The 20034-nt window shown below is 38.5% G+C and overlaps 1 protein-coding gene across 10 annotated transcripts in view; it reads left to right on the plus strand.

Annotated features, from left to right (window-relative positions):
* The window catches only part of tns1a (tensin 1a), a 183568-nt gene that overhangs the window by 87367 nt on the left and 76167 nt on the right, over positions 1–20034 (plus strand). For all 10 annotated transcript variants that reach the window (XM_055008583.1, XM_055008584.1, XM_055008586.1 and 7 more), the window contains 7 exons: positions 3053–3094; positions 14440–14489; positions 16011–16182; positions 16446–16496; positions 16616–16738; positions 18241–18305; positions 18859–18942. In XM_055008583.1, the coding sequence (XP_054864558.1) occupies positions 3053–3094; positions 14440–14489; positions 16011–16182; positions 16446–16496; positions 16616–16738; positions 18241–18305; positions 18859–18942 (587 nt within the window). The remainder of the gene's footprint in view (positions 1–3052; positions 3095–14439; positions 14490–16010; positions 16183–16445; positions 16497–16615; positions 16739–18240; positions 18306–18858; positions 18943–20034) is intronic.

Here is a 20034-nt window from a genome sequence, read left to right on the forward strand (position 1 = left end):
GACGATATTGGTTATGTTTTTTTTTTTTTTTTTGACGTCCTAAAAGGTTCAAAAAAAGAAAAAGAAAATCAAACTGGCAGATCACATCTCTCAATTGAGAAAATGATCTAAACCTTCCTTCTTAAACTATTAAGGTACCCTTGAGCACAGCACTTATATCAGTCAGAATAAAACTTTTAATTTGGAACAGAATGAGACAACAGTTTCATGGAGAGCTCAACACATTGCAACTTGAGAAAACGACAGAGAGAAAAATAGCAAATTTAAACAAAACTTCTTGATCAATTTGACAATGAAATACAAATACAAATTGCAAATATGGAAAACACAAACATGACAAATGATGGCAAATGTGCTGAATGCATTTTATTTCTCATTGGGAGTCACTCTAAAATGTGGCATCATGGAATTTTTAAATATGTAACATTTCTGTTTTCGGTACTTTTGCTGTGTTGTCTCAGCATCCACATATATTTTGTGTTCTGTTGCAGTGTGGTCAGTTTTGCGTCAGTGTTCTATTTAGAAATGTAAAATTGTTGACTAAGAACTGCAACACTAGAGGTTCATGGCTGGATTTGAACTGGGCATGCTGCAGCTAAAAGTGGAGAATGCGACTCTAATCTAATACACTTCATCATCCATCCATTATCTGTACACCACTTAATCCTCATTAGGGTCGTGGTGGCAGGAGTCTATCCCAGCTGACTTAGGGCGAAGGCAGACGACACCCTGGACAGGTCACCAGTCTGTTGCAGGGCTACACAGACAGACGAACAGTCACACTCACATTCACACCTATGGACAATTCAGAATCACCAATTAACCTCAGCATGTTTTTGGGAGGAAGCTGGGGAACCCGGTGAAAACACAGGCATGCTCAGGGAGAACATGTAAACTCCATGCAGCAAGAGCCCAGGTCAGGACACAAACCGGGGATTTTCTAGCTGCAAGGCAACAGTGCTAACCAATGATACACTGTTCAGCCCCTTAATACACTTCAGATTCATTCAGTTATTTTCAGATTCAAATAATGTTTTATTTTGTGTGAAAAACAAGATTGAAAGATACCAAAAACCTGGCAGATGTAAACTATATAAATAAACTAACTAACCAAATAACAGTGTCTTTCTCCAGAATTCCGTACTGCACCTTTTAGTAGTGTGGGTTTTACATGCATAGGCCAGGAGGTCAAACACATCCACATGCTCAAAGATCCTAAGCAAATACTGCTATATAAACATCCTGTACCCAAAGCAGTTTTTTAAAAAATATTTTTGCTCATGTCACATTTTTGCACACTGTGGCCTTATTTATTTTCACTGCAGTATAAAGTCCTACACTTCTATGGAAATAGAGCAACAATGGCTAGAAGTACTGAGACCTCCAACATGCTTGATATGCAGTATAAGCAACAAATAAATGAAATATAATATGGATTTATTTCACAAAACTTGGAGTTAACACTTACAACATTTTCCGAAAAGCACACAGGTGTTACTGTGTGAAAATAGTGTATCTACATAATGAAACAGGTTACTCTTTACTCATTATATTGTTTCCATAGTTGTCTCCTATCTGCTCTGAGTAAACACAGCTCAAGTGAACAGTCTGTGAATTTTTGTCACGTGACAGTCACTTGTGGATTTCCGTTTGCACCAAGGATGGCAGAATTTTTTATTACAGAATCTGTTGAATGTACACAATTTATCATTGTCAAATTCTCAAAGGAAAAGATAGTAATTTAGATGAAGGAGGCTGTTTAAAAGCTCAGTAAAAGAGGAGCAATACTGAGCTGCAGTTAAGTGAAGTGATTATTCTCCTTTCCACTAGGGGCTGCTGCTTTATAAGACAAAATGTGATTCATGCACTGCGACACCAAAACTTGAGTGATTTTCATTTTTAATGAGCTTGAAATTGGAGTTTTTATTCACTTTTATGAAGAATGTGAGCTCAGCTAGTATTGGGCCATGATTAGAAAACCAGCAGAAATAGCAGTTTGATCCTTCTCCTGACTTCTAGTCAGTATTCTTTAAAGTAAAATATAAAGTTGCACAGTCAGCCCCGTTTTAAATTCTTAAGATCAACTGCCAATGATATGTCCATATTAGGAACATTCAGATCTACAGTAACTACTTTTCACTTTCACTTTTCAATTTAGACTGTGGGCTTTTTAAATCTGTGGTGCAGCTTGTTAAACAGTCCCCCAGATTTGTTTACAGAGCTCACATCATCCTAAGTTGCTGCGTTTAACCCGGTTAAGAGATTTTCCCTAACGCGTGGATCATTGTCAAGCTCTGTGTGTCTCTGCCTCTGAATGCTGTATACTTTTCTTTTGCTTTCATTCTCCATCCCTGCCTCTTTAAGCAACATACATATATTACATCAAATTTTGACCAAACGCAATTGAATTAGAAGAGGCTTCAATTTGTAAACAGGATTTAAATGAAAATTGCAGTAAGAAAGTTAGAGACTGCCCAGTTATAATTTGGCCTCCAGCAGTCGGTGCATTGAAATTTATTTTTTTTTTTTTTAGAGCCAGCACAAAAATTGGAAGTAATTTAAATCCACTTTCCTCTGAAAATGGTGAAACAACTTTCCAGCTGATCAATCAAAAAAAAACAAAAAAAACCCGGTATTTTTATGAAATAAAAATTCTTATTTCAAGGGACTTCTACTTTTCCCTGGCAGCTTTCATCCACATATAGGTTAAATTTACAAACAACATGTACTTGCTCCCAAAGTTGCAAATCTTGAGTAAATAATTTTTGGTTTTGACAAATGAAGTGAGGTGATGTTTAATTTTTCATACTGCTATTTCCAAGATCAAGAATTCGTATTCAACATAACCAATTCACGCTTTTAATGTGTATATTTTAGAAGGTTTAGAGAGCAACAATTACCCAGACAAGAAGATGAAAAATGTATTTCCATCAAGATTTATAAAACACCAAACACCATCTCACTTTCTCATACTTTTCTCACAATGTAGTTTCTTCCTCATTGTGGAAAGAAACAATGACTAACCTACTGACTGTCTCATTTTTCTCTCCAGCCTCCTACTCCTCAGCTGCCATTAAAGCATGTAGATACACCGGTAAGTAACACCTCTTCTGTAAAAGTGTTCATGCCAAGAAGGCGTGCTTTAAATGCTGATCATTCACCAATGTTGTTATTATTAAAAAAAGAGTAACAATCCTTTTGAACACTATAGTGGTGAAAAGAATAGGGACACCTCTGCTTATGTGTAAATTTTTTGCTGTTTCTAAAGGCCCCTGAGTTACCTTTAATGTAAACCTTAATGCAGCAGCATACAAAGATAGTGCATTTCCATCTGTGTGGCAACAGCTTTGTGCTCTTCGTTTTAACCTCACAATGCCCTGGCATACAAATTTAGGCCTATAAAGAAATGTTTTCTTGCGATTTGGTGCAGAAGAACATGACTGTCCTGTGATGAAGAAAATAGCACACCTTTTACTACTAGTGTCACGTGTCACCCCTGCATTCCATTTCTCACGGTTATCCACAATTATTTTATCTTTGTTATTTGTTACTGTCTGTCAGACCCCCCCCCCCACCTTTTGTTGTCACACCTTTGCCATTTGCAACTGTTTGCCAGATGCTCTGATTGAATTGGTCTTTGTTCTTTTTGTCTTACCCTCTGTTACTGATAACGATCCACACGCAAATTAACCACTATTCACCCTTGTGTTTACAGACGGCCCCCTCCCTACTCTCTGTTCCACCCTCTGACATCCCTATAATAGGGGCTTTCGACCGGGGTGGAGCCCGTTTGGAGTCGGAGCCAGTGCCCGACTTGGCGCCGGTTGTTTATCTTTCCACCACCGGAGCTGCGGCTCCGGGCTCCAAAAACTGGGGCTTTTTCGGGCACCAACTCGTTGCTGGGCCAGACTTGGCCAGAGTTGAGAGCCGAGCATGTCACGGGCAGGGGGCGGGGTGACATCTAAAAACATCTAAAAAGATAAACATAGATATGATCATCAACTTATTGCGCGCGTTTAACCGCTAAGTAATCAATGCAAGTGTAGTCGAAGCTAAGTAGCTAAGCTAACGCTAGCACGTTTACTGTTAAGTATCCAAACGTCTTTGATAATTACCTTTCTTCTCAAACGTGATCGCTGGGCAATGGAACGGCGACGCCGATGGGTAACCCCTAACAGAAGGTTTTGCTGTTCAGCGATGGCGAGACACACTAGCAAAGCCATGTACACCACTCCAATGAAGTCCTCCATTGTTGTTGTGTGGGTTTCCGTACGGCGCGAACGCTGTTGAATGGCTACGTACGCAGTGACGTACACACGTTTTGTGGCGGTGCAATGACGCAGCTCCAACTTTGCTCCTTCCGAATGGAAACACAAACCCGTTCTGGGGCGGCACGAGATTTGAACCAACAAAGCACTGGCTCTCAACTTTGAACCAACCTAGCACCTGGTGCTCTTTGGTCGAAAGCCCCTATAAAAGGGGTACTCTCACAATGTTCTGGGTCGTCTCCCTTCACAGACTCATGCTCTGTGTTGGTAGGCCCACCGTATGCTGGAATACCAATAAACACCCCACTACAGCAAACTTCGTAAGACTAAGAGTGAAATTTCTTCAACACCTGCCAAGCATAGCACGTCACCCGTCATCAGTGGCCAAACTCACTAATACTCTTGTGGCTGAATTGGAGCATGACTGCCAGATTTCACAAAAAAGTGCACACTCTTAAAGCTGGCAATTAATTGTTTTGGAATGAGGTGTTCAACAGTAACTTATGAGTGTGATATTGATTGTCCACATAGTTTTGGTCATAAATGACTGAGATCATGGCAAACATCTGTTGCCTTCACTCTTGCAACACATCTGGTTATTTAATGCTTTGAAGACATATCTGCTTTGTTTCTCTTATTGGTAAGTCAGCTGTCAGCATAGAAACTGCTGTGCTGTGTTGCATTGTCTTGTTTGCTGAAAAAAACCCACAAGAAGTGATATTGATACATTTTGTTTGGAGGAGGCAAACTGTGACAGGATTACCTCTAAACACATGGATGTGAACAACAAAAATGTTTTTAATACAAACCTTACTTTGCTTGTAAAATAACCTCTGACAGGTACACGGTGAATTACATTAAAACATAGCAATCTACTCTAACTGTAGACCAACTTTGCTGCCTATTCCATTATACAATTTTTTGTTTTTAATATAGAATAAATTATTTTCAATGAATAAGTAATTTTATTTATTTTTAAATCTTTTGACTGCAAAAATAACGTTGGCCTATTGTTTCAAACTGCAGAAGGCATGGTATGCAGCATATAACAGCTAATCAAATAATGTATGCATCCTTAAAGGTGACACGATGCAGTTTGCATGTTCTCCTGGTGCCTGTGTGGGTTCTCACTGGGTGTTTCAACTAAATGGTGATTCTGAATTGTCTTTAAGTGTAAATGTGAGAGTGCTTGGTTGTCTGTCTCTGTATGACCCTGCGATAGACCAGCAATCTATCCAGGGTGTCCCCTGCCTTCGCCGTAAGTCAGCAGGGATAGGCTCCACCCCTCCTGCAACCCTACAGAGGATGTAGTGGTGTATAGATAATGGATGGAAAATTTATACTATTTGTAATATGTGTGTGGAAGTATAGAAGCTCAAGAAGCTACCTGAAGTATAAAATTAGTATATATTTTTTTTCACAGTAGATATTTTGGCATGTAATCCCAACAAAAGCACAGGTACTTTAGTGGTGGCTGCCTTCCATTTATCAGAGGTCCTGGTATTGTGGGTGCTGGTATAAGATCATGCCCTCTAAATGGAATCGAGTCTTTATTATTGTTATTCTTTACACCTATGTTTCTTCCTGCTATGACAAGCCAAAATGTCTAACATATGACACTGACAAGTATAATTGGTGGATTTAATTGTTTTTGTTTTTTTTTTTACATTTTCTAAGTGGATTTATCAATTTATAGCTCTTGTAATAACCAAAAAAACAATGACAAGGTCTGTCTAATTATTCTAGTGGCAAATGCAGATTAAATAAATATTCACAAAAGGAGAAAACCTGTAGTGACCTTTGTAGCTGCCAGCCCACTGCAAATTGTGTCTCCTCTGCCAGAGATCGATGCCAAGGCCTGGCCCGAGATGAGGCATGCATGTTTTGCTTGACATTGCTAAACCTTACAGGATGTGGGCATGGGCGGAGGGTTTCCAAGAAGATTCCACAAAAAAATAAGAAGGGAGAGAACCGCTACTACTGTAAAACAAAAACAGTTTATTCAACTAGCAAGCACCAAAAAATGCTAAATTTGTTGGTCTGTTTAGATAATTTCATATTGAAAGGGACAACGCTGTCGATAGATAGATAGATAGATAGATAGATAGATAGATAGATAGATAGATAGATAGATAGATAGATAGATAGATAGATAGATAGATAGATAGATAGATAGATAGATAGATAGATAGATAGATAGATAGATAGATTAAACCTTTATTGATCCCACAGCGGGGAAATTTACAATATAACAGCAGCAGCAAATAGAACAGAATAAAAAGGAGAGCAGCACACAATGCACGCGGTGCATAGATATACATATTTTCTCCTTCTAGAAGAAAAAAATTTTTCTACTCATCAAACCAGGAGCAATGTTTATTCTAAAGGTTAAAGCAACATGTCCTTGTCCTCTCCTCTCTTTTTTGTGAGTCAGAATAGTGAGTCAGTGTTTGTGTCAGATGTTGCCCCAAATGTTTAGATCAGCAGCAAGAGTAAGGTGGTGGCTCAGAGTTGGATTATGAACACAGATCAGTCTGTGTATACAGCAGCTTGTATGGAGATTAATTCACATTCTGTCCACTCACACAGAAAAAGGTTGACAGAGAAAATGTGAGTCTGACAAGCAGAGACTGAGGGATGTCTTCAACCTTATGCAATGTTTCCACTTTAAAGGACTATCCCCTCCCAAAAAATCAAACTGCCAGTGGTAACAAAAAGTTGCCCCAAAATTTGAATTTGTTGTTAGCAACCAACATAAGCAAACATATCTGTATGTAACAAAGGTTCAGCTGACTCTGCAAGAATTTAGTCCCATGCACTCAATTGAAAATGTTGACAGAAATACAAGTGTTAGAAGTATACTAAGCATGAGAATAAACAAAGAAGAAATGGATTGTACTTTAAGATGTTTTATGCATGGTTTGATCTCATTTTTATTGTGAAATTGGGTTTCTGTTAGATGTCATTCCAGGAGTTATGAGTATCAGCTAACTGCAGTTTTTCAAGCATGGTAAAACAAGCCTCAGACCTCTCAAAACTGCATTTCAAGTGTATGACGACACCTGTTTTAGACATTATCGGCCTTTTAAATGGCTGTTAGCAGAGCATTCCCATGCACAACCTCCTTCAGTTTATGGGAGGGCCTGTGAGCACATGTAATGGTTTTCCATTATCACCTCATTGGTGGAAGATCAGGTAGAGGACCAGATGAAGGAACCAAAAGAAGATATTGAATAGGGTGGTTGAGACATGAGGCTGAATCCCATCTCAGACCATTATTGTATTTTTTTCACATAAGTCTCACTTTTGTTTTTTACTCAGCTTTTTTTTTTTTTTTTTGTGGTGTCAGTCAATGTTTGGGTAGGTTCTAGCATCAAAACATTTTGGTTGGGTTTCAGAAAGAATCATGACTTGGGTTAAGAATACATCCTGATGCTATATTCACCACATACAAAAACTTCAGTTCACACGACTGCAATTCACGACCAAATTCAGGAGATAAATACCATAGGCCCTTTAACCAGACATTTCACATAGAAATTAGCTGCGATCATGATCTATCATTCATGTCTTTTGTTTAATCAAAAAAATCTCTGTCGTGGTGGTTGCTTCTTATCATAGCATTCCTTGTGTAATCCCATCATATCAGGCTGTGTTTTTTTTTACGTTTCATGGAATAGTCAGGCGTTCGGTGGTTAAAATCTATACATTCTGACTTGATTTCAAGGCACATCTTTTTTTTTTCTTATTGAATTATCCTGGCATCCTCTGCCTTCTGCCTTCATACTTAAATCCTGGAATCATCGACATATGGGGTTTTGAATGCTTGTACACACATATATATGTGTGCGTGTGTGTGTGGTGTGTGGACAGCAGACAGAAATGCAGTTGGAATGTTTATTTGCTTAGTCCATAAAGGATCAGTGGTGGCTTTGAGTCAAAATGCCCCATCCTGACCATAATTGAATCAGTGTAGGGCCTATTAAGGGTCATCCAAATGCACTATGGGCATTTTTTTAAAATCAGTTTTTGGCTGAAGAAAGAATAAATTTAGAGTGGTTGCATGCGAGTAAGCTCTACACATTGTAAATCAAAAATACCATTGACAGATGCAGGGAAAAGGTTATTTTTCTATCTACATAATTTTTATTGCCTTTTTTTATACATTTGTAACCAATTGCCTCACACTGCTGACAAGATATTCAAGGGTAATTAAGGCAGACAAGCACATATTTTCTTCACATTCATACAGGAAACATTGAGTACACTAGCACATGCATTTGGGGGGAATAAAAAGGAGCCAAGATAAGAGAAGCAAGAGGGAAGAGTCATCCATAATGAGAGATAATTAGAGACTGAGGGAGGAGTAGTTCCAGAGAACATAAAGTGGACGGGAGGGAGAGCACAAGAGAAAGCCAAAGAAAGTGGGGACAAAACAGTTGAGAAAGAGAGATGGAAAAGGAAGACGCATCATGATATATTACATAATCGCAGATCAAGTTTGTCACAAGCTCCATGGACTGTAGCATCTTTTTTATCATGACGAGGAAACTGGAACTCCTAAAATATTAAGGTTTGAAGACCTGGATGACGAGCAAACTTTTAGAAAGAATGAAATTGAAACGTAATTTTTCAATCTTTAAATTGGAGTTTTCCGTATTGTCTTCGTACAAAAAAATCCTAAAACGTAGAGAAGTGATTCCCAGATCTAGCCATGCCTTTGGGCAGCTCCATTCTAAGGCATTTCGCTCACCTGCGTTCATCCTGGAAGTGGAGCACTGGGTACCTGCTTGGCCAGGTAGGCCACTCCCACACAAGAAAACTGTCATTTATTCATATTTTTTGATTGTTCTCAAATGATCAATAGTAGTAATATAATATTATCAATATCAAATGCAATAACACATCTCTTTGTCAGTATTTTATACCTTATACCTTTATACCATTGTCTATGGTGCAGTTCTGAAATTATAGAGATTTTTATCGAAGATGTATATTGAAAATATAAGGTTTAATTTTTAAGAGACGTAAATTTATCCTAAAATTGCTGGGCTCTGTAGGTTTCATAATTATTCAAATGGGAGTAAATATGAGTGCAGTTGTTAGAGACTATTTACAGATGCAGATGAATACATCATCTTTGGTCTGGTCATGTGTAGCTTACAGCGTGAGAAAAGTGCATTTGATATCAAGTCAAAATATGTTACAGTGCCCACGTTCATGAAGTGGCATGTCACCCACTGCAACATTGTGGCTCACTGATGTGTTTTTAGTAGCGAAGGTCTATGATGCAGAGAGTATAGAGCAGGGATAGGCAACTTTAATGACAGAGAGGGCCACATTTTTTCCCCCAACCCTACCAGGGCCCACACTATATCTGCGAATTTTCATCATACTCTGCTTCATATAAACATATTTTTAAATTTATGAAAAAACAAAGTCAAACATATATTGTGGCAATTAATAATGTCTATTGTACTTGTTTTACAATTTTGAACGTTCAGATGAACCCTTATAATGCTTCTGTAAAAAAACATGTATTTATATTATATGAAAAAAGTGGAATAACAATTAAGATTAAAGTGCAGAACTCCAACACAAAATGGAACAACTAACATTTATGTTTGTAATGACTTAATTTGAACTATTTATACTAGTGCTGTCGTACGATTAAAATGTTTAATCAGATTAATCACAGGGTTGAGGAATTGCGATTAATCACGATTAAATATAATTCCTTTTTAATCTATATTAATTGCATTCATTTTGATTCAACAAAGAAAGGAATATATATGCACTTAACATGTTTATTAAACACCTGTGCTTCGGTGAAAAAACTCTTTCCTGCAGAGTGTGCCTATTACTGTAAGTTGGTGGACTGTTCCATCTTTGGGGATTTTTTGTATTCAAAAAGAGGGCCAACATTCTGGGGTATTCAACTAAAATTCAAAGAGGTCCAGTCAGAGAAAACGTATTAAAGCAAAGGTCCAGAAAATCTTAATGTCTAACTTGAATTAGTGTGATATATGTTGATGTAACCTAGTAGTTTTATTAGTGTCTGCATGTAATCAATAACTGACCGTCAAATAAAATAAATTCAGTACGGTTCAGAAACATTTTGACAACATTTATTAATAAATAACTTTTGATATAACTGTACATCTGAAAATAAAGTGAAAAATAATGACTGAACAACCTGAAGCAACTTATATACATCTTTAACAATACCTAAATCTCAAAAAATTTAAACACTTTTACATTTTTTTCTGTCTTATATCACTTCCCTTATACCCCTGCTGCTTAATGGGAGAACTGAGCTGCCAGTATTTTGAATTGTGGTCTGAATGGTGTCAGGGTCGTTCTCAAACACATCTGGAGCTCATTGGTGAGTCTGGAACCATATTTAGCTTGGATTGTATTCATAGTTGAGAAGCTGACTTACAGCTGTATGTTGAACCAAACATAGTCAACATGTGCAGGGTGACCTTCCTCTCGGTGTCGATTTGTTTAATACTCCGCCAAGGAACAGAGGAGTTATGTGACGATCGGCGTACGTTTGTCTGTGAATCTGTCCGTCTGCAACATTACTCTAAAACAGACAAACAGATTTGGATGAAATTTTCAGGGAAGGTCAGAAATGACAAAAGGACCACCTTATTAGATTTTGGCAGTGATGTAGCTTATAGTCTGCATCCACGGACATGTTAAGGATTTTCCATTGTGAGATATAGCGGCCGGCACGACGTCACCGTAACCATGACAACAAGTGAACGCTGTGTCAGTTACCTGTGTTGCAGGCTAAGCCTGCTCTCCTTTATCCTAGGCAGGCTGCGGTGTGTGTGTGTGTGTGTGTGTGTGTCTGTGTGTGTCTGTGTGTCTGTGTGTCTGTGTGTGTGTGTCCTCCCGTCTGTCCCTCACCTGTTTTCTGAACTCAGCTGGATGTTTAGCTGCTGGAATGCACAGACCAATTCATTGGCTGAGTGGGATGGCTGAACTCGTACCTAATTGGTCTATGTGTTTCCTGAGCCGATGGACTAATGCCGTAAACACTGGAAAAGCTGCGCTGGTGAAATAGAAGCGACCCATCAAATTTAAAATACCCGAAATGTGTTGCCAGAGTCAGGGATTTTGAGTCATTCTGCACTGAAGATGCGTTAATTGCGTTAAAATTTTTAATCTGATTAATTACGGCAATGGATTAATCCACATTAACGCGCTAATTTTGACAGTCCTAATTTATACACAACCCTCCTATTCCACTTAACATTTCAAGTATGATCCTGAAAAGCGCGTACAGGTCTGACACAGCTCCTCTGCAGCTGTGTGTTGAGATGATTTAAATGTGAGGTGATATCAGTAAGAAAGGCCATGTCGCACAGAAAAGCTGTATCCCGGAGTTTGCGGCAGTACGCACTCGTATGACAGCAAAGACAGTCCTCCAAAAACACAGGGGAGTTCAGTGCACAGCGCAAAAAACCTCTCCAAACACTTTCCATGGCTCATCCATCTGATGTCAGTGTGCATCTGTAAATCCCCATAGGCGGCACTCACCTCTTCCAAAAAGGCAACAAAGTTTCTGTGATTGAGAGTCCTGTTACCCCTCCAATAAGATTACTGACTGGTCACTAAATCCATGAAGTGGCTGAAGTTCATTGTCTTTGCGCAGAGGGCCTCCTAGAAATTAAAAAATAAATAATGCTAAGACTATGGAAACGGTATGCACACACATTATTATAAATTCCTTTAACAAAATCAAATCAATAGTCTCTCACCTGATGTATGATGCAGTGCAGTACGAGGCAGTCAACGCCATTCTGATGGAGGACACCAGCGAATCCAGTGTGTCTTTCCTGCATGGACGGCGCGCCGTCGGTCACAGCGGCTGAAAGTTTGCCAAAGCCCACGTGCTCATTTACTACCATTTTTACGGCACTGAATATATCCATGCCCTTTGTGGTCTCATGCAAAGACACCAGTTTCAGTAGTTCCTTATGCACTTCAAATGAACTGTCAATGGTTCTGGTGAAAATGAAGAGCTGGCTCAAAGCTGTCACATCTGTGCTCTCATCCAGCACCAGGGAGAAATATTTGCAGTCATTCATTACTTCTTTTAGCTTTTCCTCAACATGATTTTGAATATCGAAAATTCTCCCCGTGACTGTGCGGCAAGACAGAGATACAGTTTCAAAGTTTTTATCCATGTTGTCATCTCTGAAAGATTTAGCCATCTCTATTGCACACCGCTTCACCATTTCACCGTTGGACAGGGGCTTCTTGGCTTTAGCGAGCTCAAGGGTAACAATATAAGAGGCCTTGAGAGCTGACTCCTGTGTAGTGGTGGTTTTGGTGAAAACGCTCTGTTGTCGGTGAATTTTCCCTTTGAGATCAGCGACGATAGCAGCTCTAGTGGCTCCGGTGTATTTTTCAAATTTTCCTTGTGCGTGGTGTTCTAGTGGCGACTTAAAATATTTCATGGCTGATTTTGTTTCAAGACACACTAAACACATTGGTTTACCTTTAAATTCTGTGAAGAGGTAATCAGTTTCCCATCTTGCCTGAAAGATGCGGTTTTCTTGGTCAAGTTTCCGTTTTGGCGCGGACATCTTTGCTGCTCGTAGATTAGCTGCCTCCGGTGTTCAGTGAAGAAGAGAGCTGCTACTTGCTTAGCTAAAGGTCTCTTGTGCCTCTAGCGGTTGGAGGCAAAATTACACGTGGTTGAGATAGTCTGCTGCTTCAAAAGCAGGGAAGCCAACAATTAAAAATCTGATATTAATTAGAAATTAATTCGCGGGCTGCATCAAATGATGCTGCGAGCCGCATGCGTCCTGCGGGCTGCCAGTTGCCCATCCCTGGTATAGAGTATCACTAGCCTTCTCTATCTCATATGTGAAAGCTGGTATTATATTGTTTTTTAAAAAGCACATGTAGACCACTGTACATGCTGATTGACTTTCATTCTCCCACAGATTGTTCCTGTGATGTTAAATGTTCCAGCGTAACACAGCTGAAGCCCGATGAGAACAGGCTGTTTCATTTTGCAAACACCATCGTCCTTAGTCCACCTAGCAGCTGGTTCCTGTCAGATCATTGAGAATTATGCTTCACATTTTGGCTCTTGAGGGGCTGGAATTAGGTTTGCCTACGAGAAGCCGTTTGGCAGCAATATGGAGAGCTGAGGGCTATGTATTTAACCTTGTGCCGTGATTAGAAAGTCTTCTTGCCAACATCACTGTTTAACCATTTGACCAGTAAAGCTGGATGTTTGCTCTTTATGGGAGGGAGGTGAGGGGAGAGGAGAGGAATGTTGCAGAGGATGTCTGCAGAAATAAATTCATCTGTCACTTTGTCTTTTTGGATGGTTTCCTCTTTTCGACAACAGTTGACTCATAGACACACTCTTCCCTAGGCCAAAAAACAGCAAGAGGAATAGCCAACTCTAGCATCTATTATGTAGCAATTCCTTGACAGTACCGCACATTTAGTAACATTTGTTTTCCCGTCATGGTGAAACAACTTGATTTTCACTCTTGTCTCTGAAAAAATATTGTGTAAGATGGCGGCGCGCACAGACGCAAATTTTGTTGTACTTCGGAACAATGACAATAAAGTCTCTAAGTAAATAAGAAAGATAAAGGACAGGATAATTAAAGTATGTGTTGAAATCCTGACAAGGTCTGTGTCCGAATTGTTTTCTCCTGGAACACACCCTGTGTTTTTTTCATCTTTTCTTTATTTCTCGTCTCTCCTTTCATGCTTCCCTTCTTTTTTTTAACCTTATCTTGTTTTCCATCTTTTGTTCTTCCTAAACTTCGGTACTTTGCTTTATTTTTTTGCTTCTTATTCTTGCCATTTTCATTCTTCTTCTTCCTGTCTTAAAGATTTTTAACCAGTTATTTTAACAAATTTTATTATATATTTAACTTTGCTTTTCTCTTGCTTTTATGCATCCTCCTTTTGATCTACTGCTTCTCATCTCCTTTTATCCTCCGTTTACTGTTGATTTCTCTCCATGTTATCTTTTTCCTAAACAGTTTCAAGCTTTACTTCTGTCATCTCATTTTGTCTCTAATATATTTTGCCAGATTGTAATTTAATAGCATCATCATGATTACGAGATGGAGTTTGCTTCATTTTGTCACTCTGCCTGTGTGTGTGTGTGTGTGTTCACCAGGGATCTACAAGATCCTGCAAGAGCGTGGAGATAAGGCGAAAGCAGTCACGGTAAGACAACAGTGTCATTCAGTTGTATGTAGATGCTTGTGCACATTTCATTAGAAAAAAATAATGGGAGATTATTTGATGAGTTTTTTCTCCCACAGCACATTAGGTTTTCTTCAGATACCGCAAAAAATCTTTGCTTCGGTAAGATCCTTAGATCACTGTAATGTTTATGTTATGATCAAAATAAATTAAAAAAGAATATTGTTTGTACTGGATTCATGGCCTTTTTTGAGTAATGTAAATTATCATTCTCTTTGTCTGTTATTTTTGAAGCCTCGCTATTTCTCATGCAGGACCTTTCTTTATGCCCACCAGTGCAATAAACCTGATTGCTGTTTAGCCAGTGAAACAGGTTGCATCGTATCAGCAGAGGTCGTGTCAACAGTAGGGAAAGGATTGTAAATCTTTTCCTTTCCAAAACATATAGGAGTGAGCTGCAAGAGTTTACATTTGATTCAAGTGGAGGTTTACAAATAACTTAGTCCCTGAGAAAAGTCAGAGAATTCTAGAAATGCTTTCATAGCAGTTGTAAAAAAGCATTCTAAACAGTCCTTGTAAAGATGATAATCAGTGAAAATTTGAATGCAGTTTGGAGTGAACAAAGCTGATGATTATGGCTGTTGTGTTGATGGTTAGTTGTGTGTAGAAGGTTAAAAGGAAAAGACATACTTTGTGTGCTACTAAAATGTTCTTTACTCCAAATCTGAACTTCCAACACCACTTCAAAAGTGGTTTGAGGGATAGGTTTGAAAGTTGTTTTTTTTTTTTTAAATATAAATGCATACATACAATTATAGTGTTGGTAAGAAAATTTAAATAAAACAAACAAACAAAAATATATTTCAGTGTTTATTTTTCACATGACATTCTCCTTTTTGAAAAATGATCTATCTGTAGATCCCATGGACTAGGAGTTTTGCAATATAAACATTTTGACTTTAACCATGATAATTAAAGCATGACATTGATATCATGTTAATACACTTATGATAATATTGCAAATAATCTAGCACCAGTAACACAGTTAAAAAGTTAAAAATGATCTTGATTGATTGCAAATTTTGTTTATTTTTCTATAGATATCACCGTAATATTGTTCTTGTGAATCCCTTTGGCCATGATAATTGTGAAGTGAAAATCTGATGTTGTGACAGATTCAAACTGGAGTAAAACAATCTTTCAAATTGCATGTGGAAGCTTACATTAGATGTCCCAATCTCTGCTTTGACTTGCAATACTAGAATAGAAAACCACTTCTACTTTACCGAAATACTGTTGGCGATATGTACATCTTGCAAGTGAACTGTAAAAGAAAACGATGTTCAAAATTAAGAAAATATATTGCTTATGGACGTGTAACATCACTTAGATACTTCACTTTCTCTTCATTTTTATACTTTGTTCCAGTAAGCGTGCCACAAATCAGGGCTTCTGTTTCTTACAGTACAATCTGTCCATGATGCTATGATGTTGCTGGGAAAAGCATTACATAAACAACTTCTGCTCTCTGTGCCCCTTCAGGAGTCAGAGTGTGGTTCAGGCCATGGAGGACAACTATGAGGTGGACTTGGTCTACATCACAGAGAGGATCATCTCTGTCTCCTTCCCCGCTGGTGCCGAGGAGCACAGTTACACCACCAACCTCAAGGAGGTGGCAACAATGCTGCGATCCAAACACAGTGAAAATTATCTGGTGAGAAAGAGACAAAATACACAATAAACAAATTTAAAGATTGTTATCGTGAATTCTTTTGGCCATGACAGTCGTGTAGTGAAAATCTGATATTGTGAAAGCCAGAGCTGAAATGATGTCTTTTGACTTTCTTTTCCCCCCAGTACAGACATTTCAATTTTACTTTTTAACTTCCTGCACAGATCTGTTGTAGTCTTTGAAGGACAACAAACATTAATTCTCAAATGAATCCACTTCCACTTATATTTTCTCTCTGATTTCAGATGCTCAACCTGAGCGAGTGGAGAAATGACTTATCAAAGTTAAACCACAAGGTACCAACACCTCAGCAGTTTATCATTTTTGTTTTTTGAAACCAAAAAACATGAGCATATTTGAGAGGAATAAAATCACAAATATGAAAAATTTAAACTCCTTTGGTCTCAATAATCAGGTTCTTGAGTTCGGCTGGCCAGACCATCATGCACCAGCACTGGACAAGATCTGCAGCATGTGCAAGGCCATCGATACATGGCTCAATGGAGACCCACGCAATGTGGTGGTACTACACAACAAGGTAGGCTGTGGTTTAACTGGGGTTATGTGCTGGAACATTTCTTTCTTCTCTGACTGACTTTCTGATAGCAAACGCAACCATGTATCTCTTTCTCAGTATTTTTTCCTTCCCTAACACTTTATCAAGGTCACTGATTTCTATCGGAGATGTAACTTGCAAATCCGAAGTTTCTTTTTTAGAAAGGTTATATTTCTGTTCTAAAAGAGATGGGCACTGTAGTTTTTTATCAAATAACAGTCAAATGGGAGTAAATAGTGTAATTGTAAGGACTATTTGCAGAGGATGAATAAACATTCTATATGCTAGTCTAATTGCAACAACAGAATAGTGCACGTGGGGACTTCCTTGTCATCACTGCAAAGTTTTCAGGAAACCAGATACAAGAAGTCTCAACTGAGAAAACGTGGTTGTTGTTTCATCTTTACATCCAACCCTTTTTGGCTGCAGACTATACCAAATCAACATAATTTCTGGTTATTCAATTCTCATAGTTACACAACTCTCTCTTGTTTAGACATACATAGCTTTAGAGTATTTGCTGTTCAGATAAAGCAGAAAAAGCAAAATGGCAAAGATTTTCCTCTGCTTTACTCTGGAAAAGATTGCTACGTTTCAAATAAATTCTGACTCACTTTAAACAAGAAAAGTGATCATTTTTGTGTTATTTATAGTTCCAGCTAGATGGATTATGTTCATTTTGTTGTTTCTTACTTTAGAATTGCGCTACTTTTTTAACCGACAACTAAGTAAGGAAAAGATGTTTTTTACCTTACTGACATGTTTCAATTGCATCTGTGGTCTTCCTCAGAGTGTCATCTGATGTGTCGTTTTTATCAGGTGACCAGCCTGACAGATCTTTCAGAATCTGTCAGGCCAGCCACACCCCTTGGTCTTGGTTTTTGGAGGATGGAATCCCAGGTGTGCGAGATGGTGTAGGCCCCCTCGTCCCGGTTCATGGAATTACGCAACTGTTTCCTGATCTCTATGACTTCCTTAATCCACCGTTTGTATTTGCAAGGCTTGCTTTTCACCACATCCCGCTTGTCTCTCAGCAGTTCTACTCTCTTGTAACACTCAGTCTGGTCATTGATCTCGTCAATCTGACATTCAAGGCGCCCTTCTTCGTCTTCCTCTGCCACGATGGTCTCTGATTTTGTGTTCACCTGCCGTATCTCCTTTTGAAAGTCTTCCCACTCCTTGTCCATTTGATCCTTGGGGGCATCAACGTTGCGCACTTTGGCATCTCTAACCAGATTCATATAGTCCTCCTTAGGCCAACAAATCGGTTAAAGAAGTAATGCTATTCTAATATAGTTCCAGCTTATGGTTGTCAAGGATAAGTCAGCCAGTTTGTTAACCACTCCATCACATTTAAAGGGGATTTGTTTGACCTCTTTTTCTTCATGAATCACACAAAGATTGTTGAAATGATTCCTGTTTTAAATAAACAGTTTGATTACGCATCCTTTAACTGAGTCTTTTTGTCTCTGTTTCTCTGGCAGGGGAACCGCGGTCGAACAGGAGTGGTGGTGGCTGCATATATGCACTACAGTAACATATCCGCAAGGTATCAAGCATGTCATTATCAGTATACACATCCAACAATATGCTGGAATTCAGTGGTACATTGCAATTGGCTGTGTGGAATTTAAACAAAGCCTGATCAGCGAAAGTGAAGCTTTTAGGTTATCAATATTGAGCAGAAAGTGTGATTTAAGTACTTTCATCTTCCAAATCTCCCCCTCACAAGGTTTTATAAAGACAGGAGCAACAATCCACCAAACTTAGGCCTTGAAGTCTGGAACTTGAACAGCCTTGAAAATTAAACAGCGATGTGATTATTTTAGCTAAACACTCCATCCTGACCAGCTTGTTTTTCTGGCTTTGTGAGGAGAAGAAGTCTTAAAATGTCATCATTCTTCAATGCAACCAGATGTTAATAGGTGAAAATGAGCTAGGAGAACTTCAGGCTTCTTCATAAATGATGAAGGCCAGGGGATATTTCTCAACCTCAAATGTGGGAAACATCGACAGGTTTTCCAAAATAAAGGGAGTTGTTGGTGATAGTTTGTAATCTGTAAAATGCACTCTAGCTACCTATGTTGTTCTGTGTCACGCAGTGCTGACCAAGCATTGGACAGGTTTGCCATGAGGCGCTTTTACGAGGACAAAGCACTTCCAGTGGGTCAGCCATCACAGAAAAGGTAAGTTAATATGTCACTACCTTTTATACCTGATATCTGCTTGAAGCTTTATAAGGTCTGTTCACAGCTGGCATTAAAACCTGAGGTTATCTAGGCTACATGTGGCCACATTTGCTGTGCAGTATGTACATAAATGTGTCCTGGGTCACATTGAAGGACCACCTGCTCAACAAATGACCTCTGTATTAAAGAAAGTACATACTCCTTTACATGCGAACAACATCATTTTAAAGACTGACATCAGGTAACCACACAACAAGCAAAATCTGGATTTCTGGGTGACTAGGAGTGGGAAATGCATTTTTGCTAATCACCAGTTCCCAAAAGCAACACATTTGGTCTTTGCAAACAGAAATGTTGTATGTCTTTATTTTCATATACATTAATGAAGTAAAATTTATTCACAAGTGGTCACTCCTATCGAGACGCATTCTAATGCCAAGTGTGAACTGATGTACTTAGAGTTTTTCACTTGTGACTATATCATTATTAAGTCAGTCATTGACTTAGTCCTTTATTTGCTGTTTCTGAATGTTATTTTTGAACACAGGCTGAAAACTGTATTCCTTGTAGGCTCCCAAGATCGATCGGAAACATAGTATAAAAGTGTACAAAGTAGGACCAATTCATATAGCCCTCCTTAACTACAATTCTTTGATTGCAATTACTATTACAGTTCTCGAGGATAAAGTGAAAGATTTACCTCTTGAAATTCTAAATAATTCTTTCAACAGTAGATGTTTAATTTTAGACAGAGAAAGCTTTAGATTTTTGTCTAATATGAAAACCATCACAAGGGGATTGTATTAGCTCTAGCTCTCTTCCTAAATAAACTAACATGTTGGTTACATGCTGCTTTTTTTCAGTATTTGAAGCTGACTCCTTTTAATACAAGAGCAACCTGATCAGGTTTTAAATATGTGCGTCATGACTGCATGACTGCACTGTTTCTTCAGTACAATACAGTGTTCGTTTATGGCCCTATTTAGATTAAAATAAACATTAAAGTGTGGACTGTTTAAGGGTGGTGCTACCTTGTGAATGACAAATCAGTAATGTATAGATGTGCACAGTGTCCTCCAGTTCTCAGTC

Source organism: Amphiprion ocellaris, chromosome 24, assembly GCF_022539595.1.
Source record: "Amphiprion ocellaris isolate individual 3 ecotype Okinawa chromosome 24, ASM2253959v1, whole genome shotgun sequence".
Taxonomy (NCBI): domain Eukaryota; kingdom Metazoa; phylum Chordata; class Actinopteri; family Pomacentridae; genus Amphiprion; species Amphiprion ocellaris.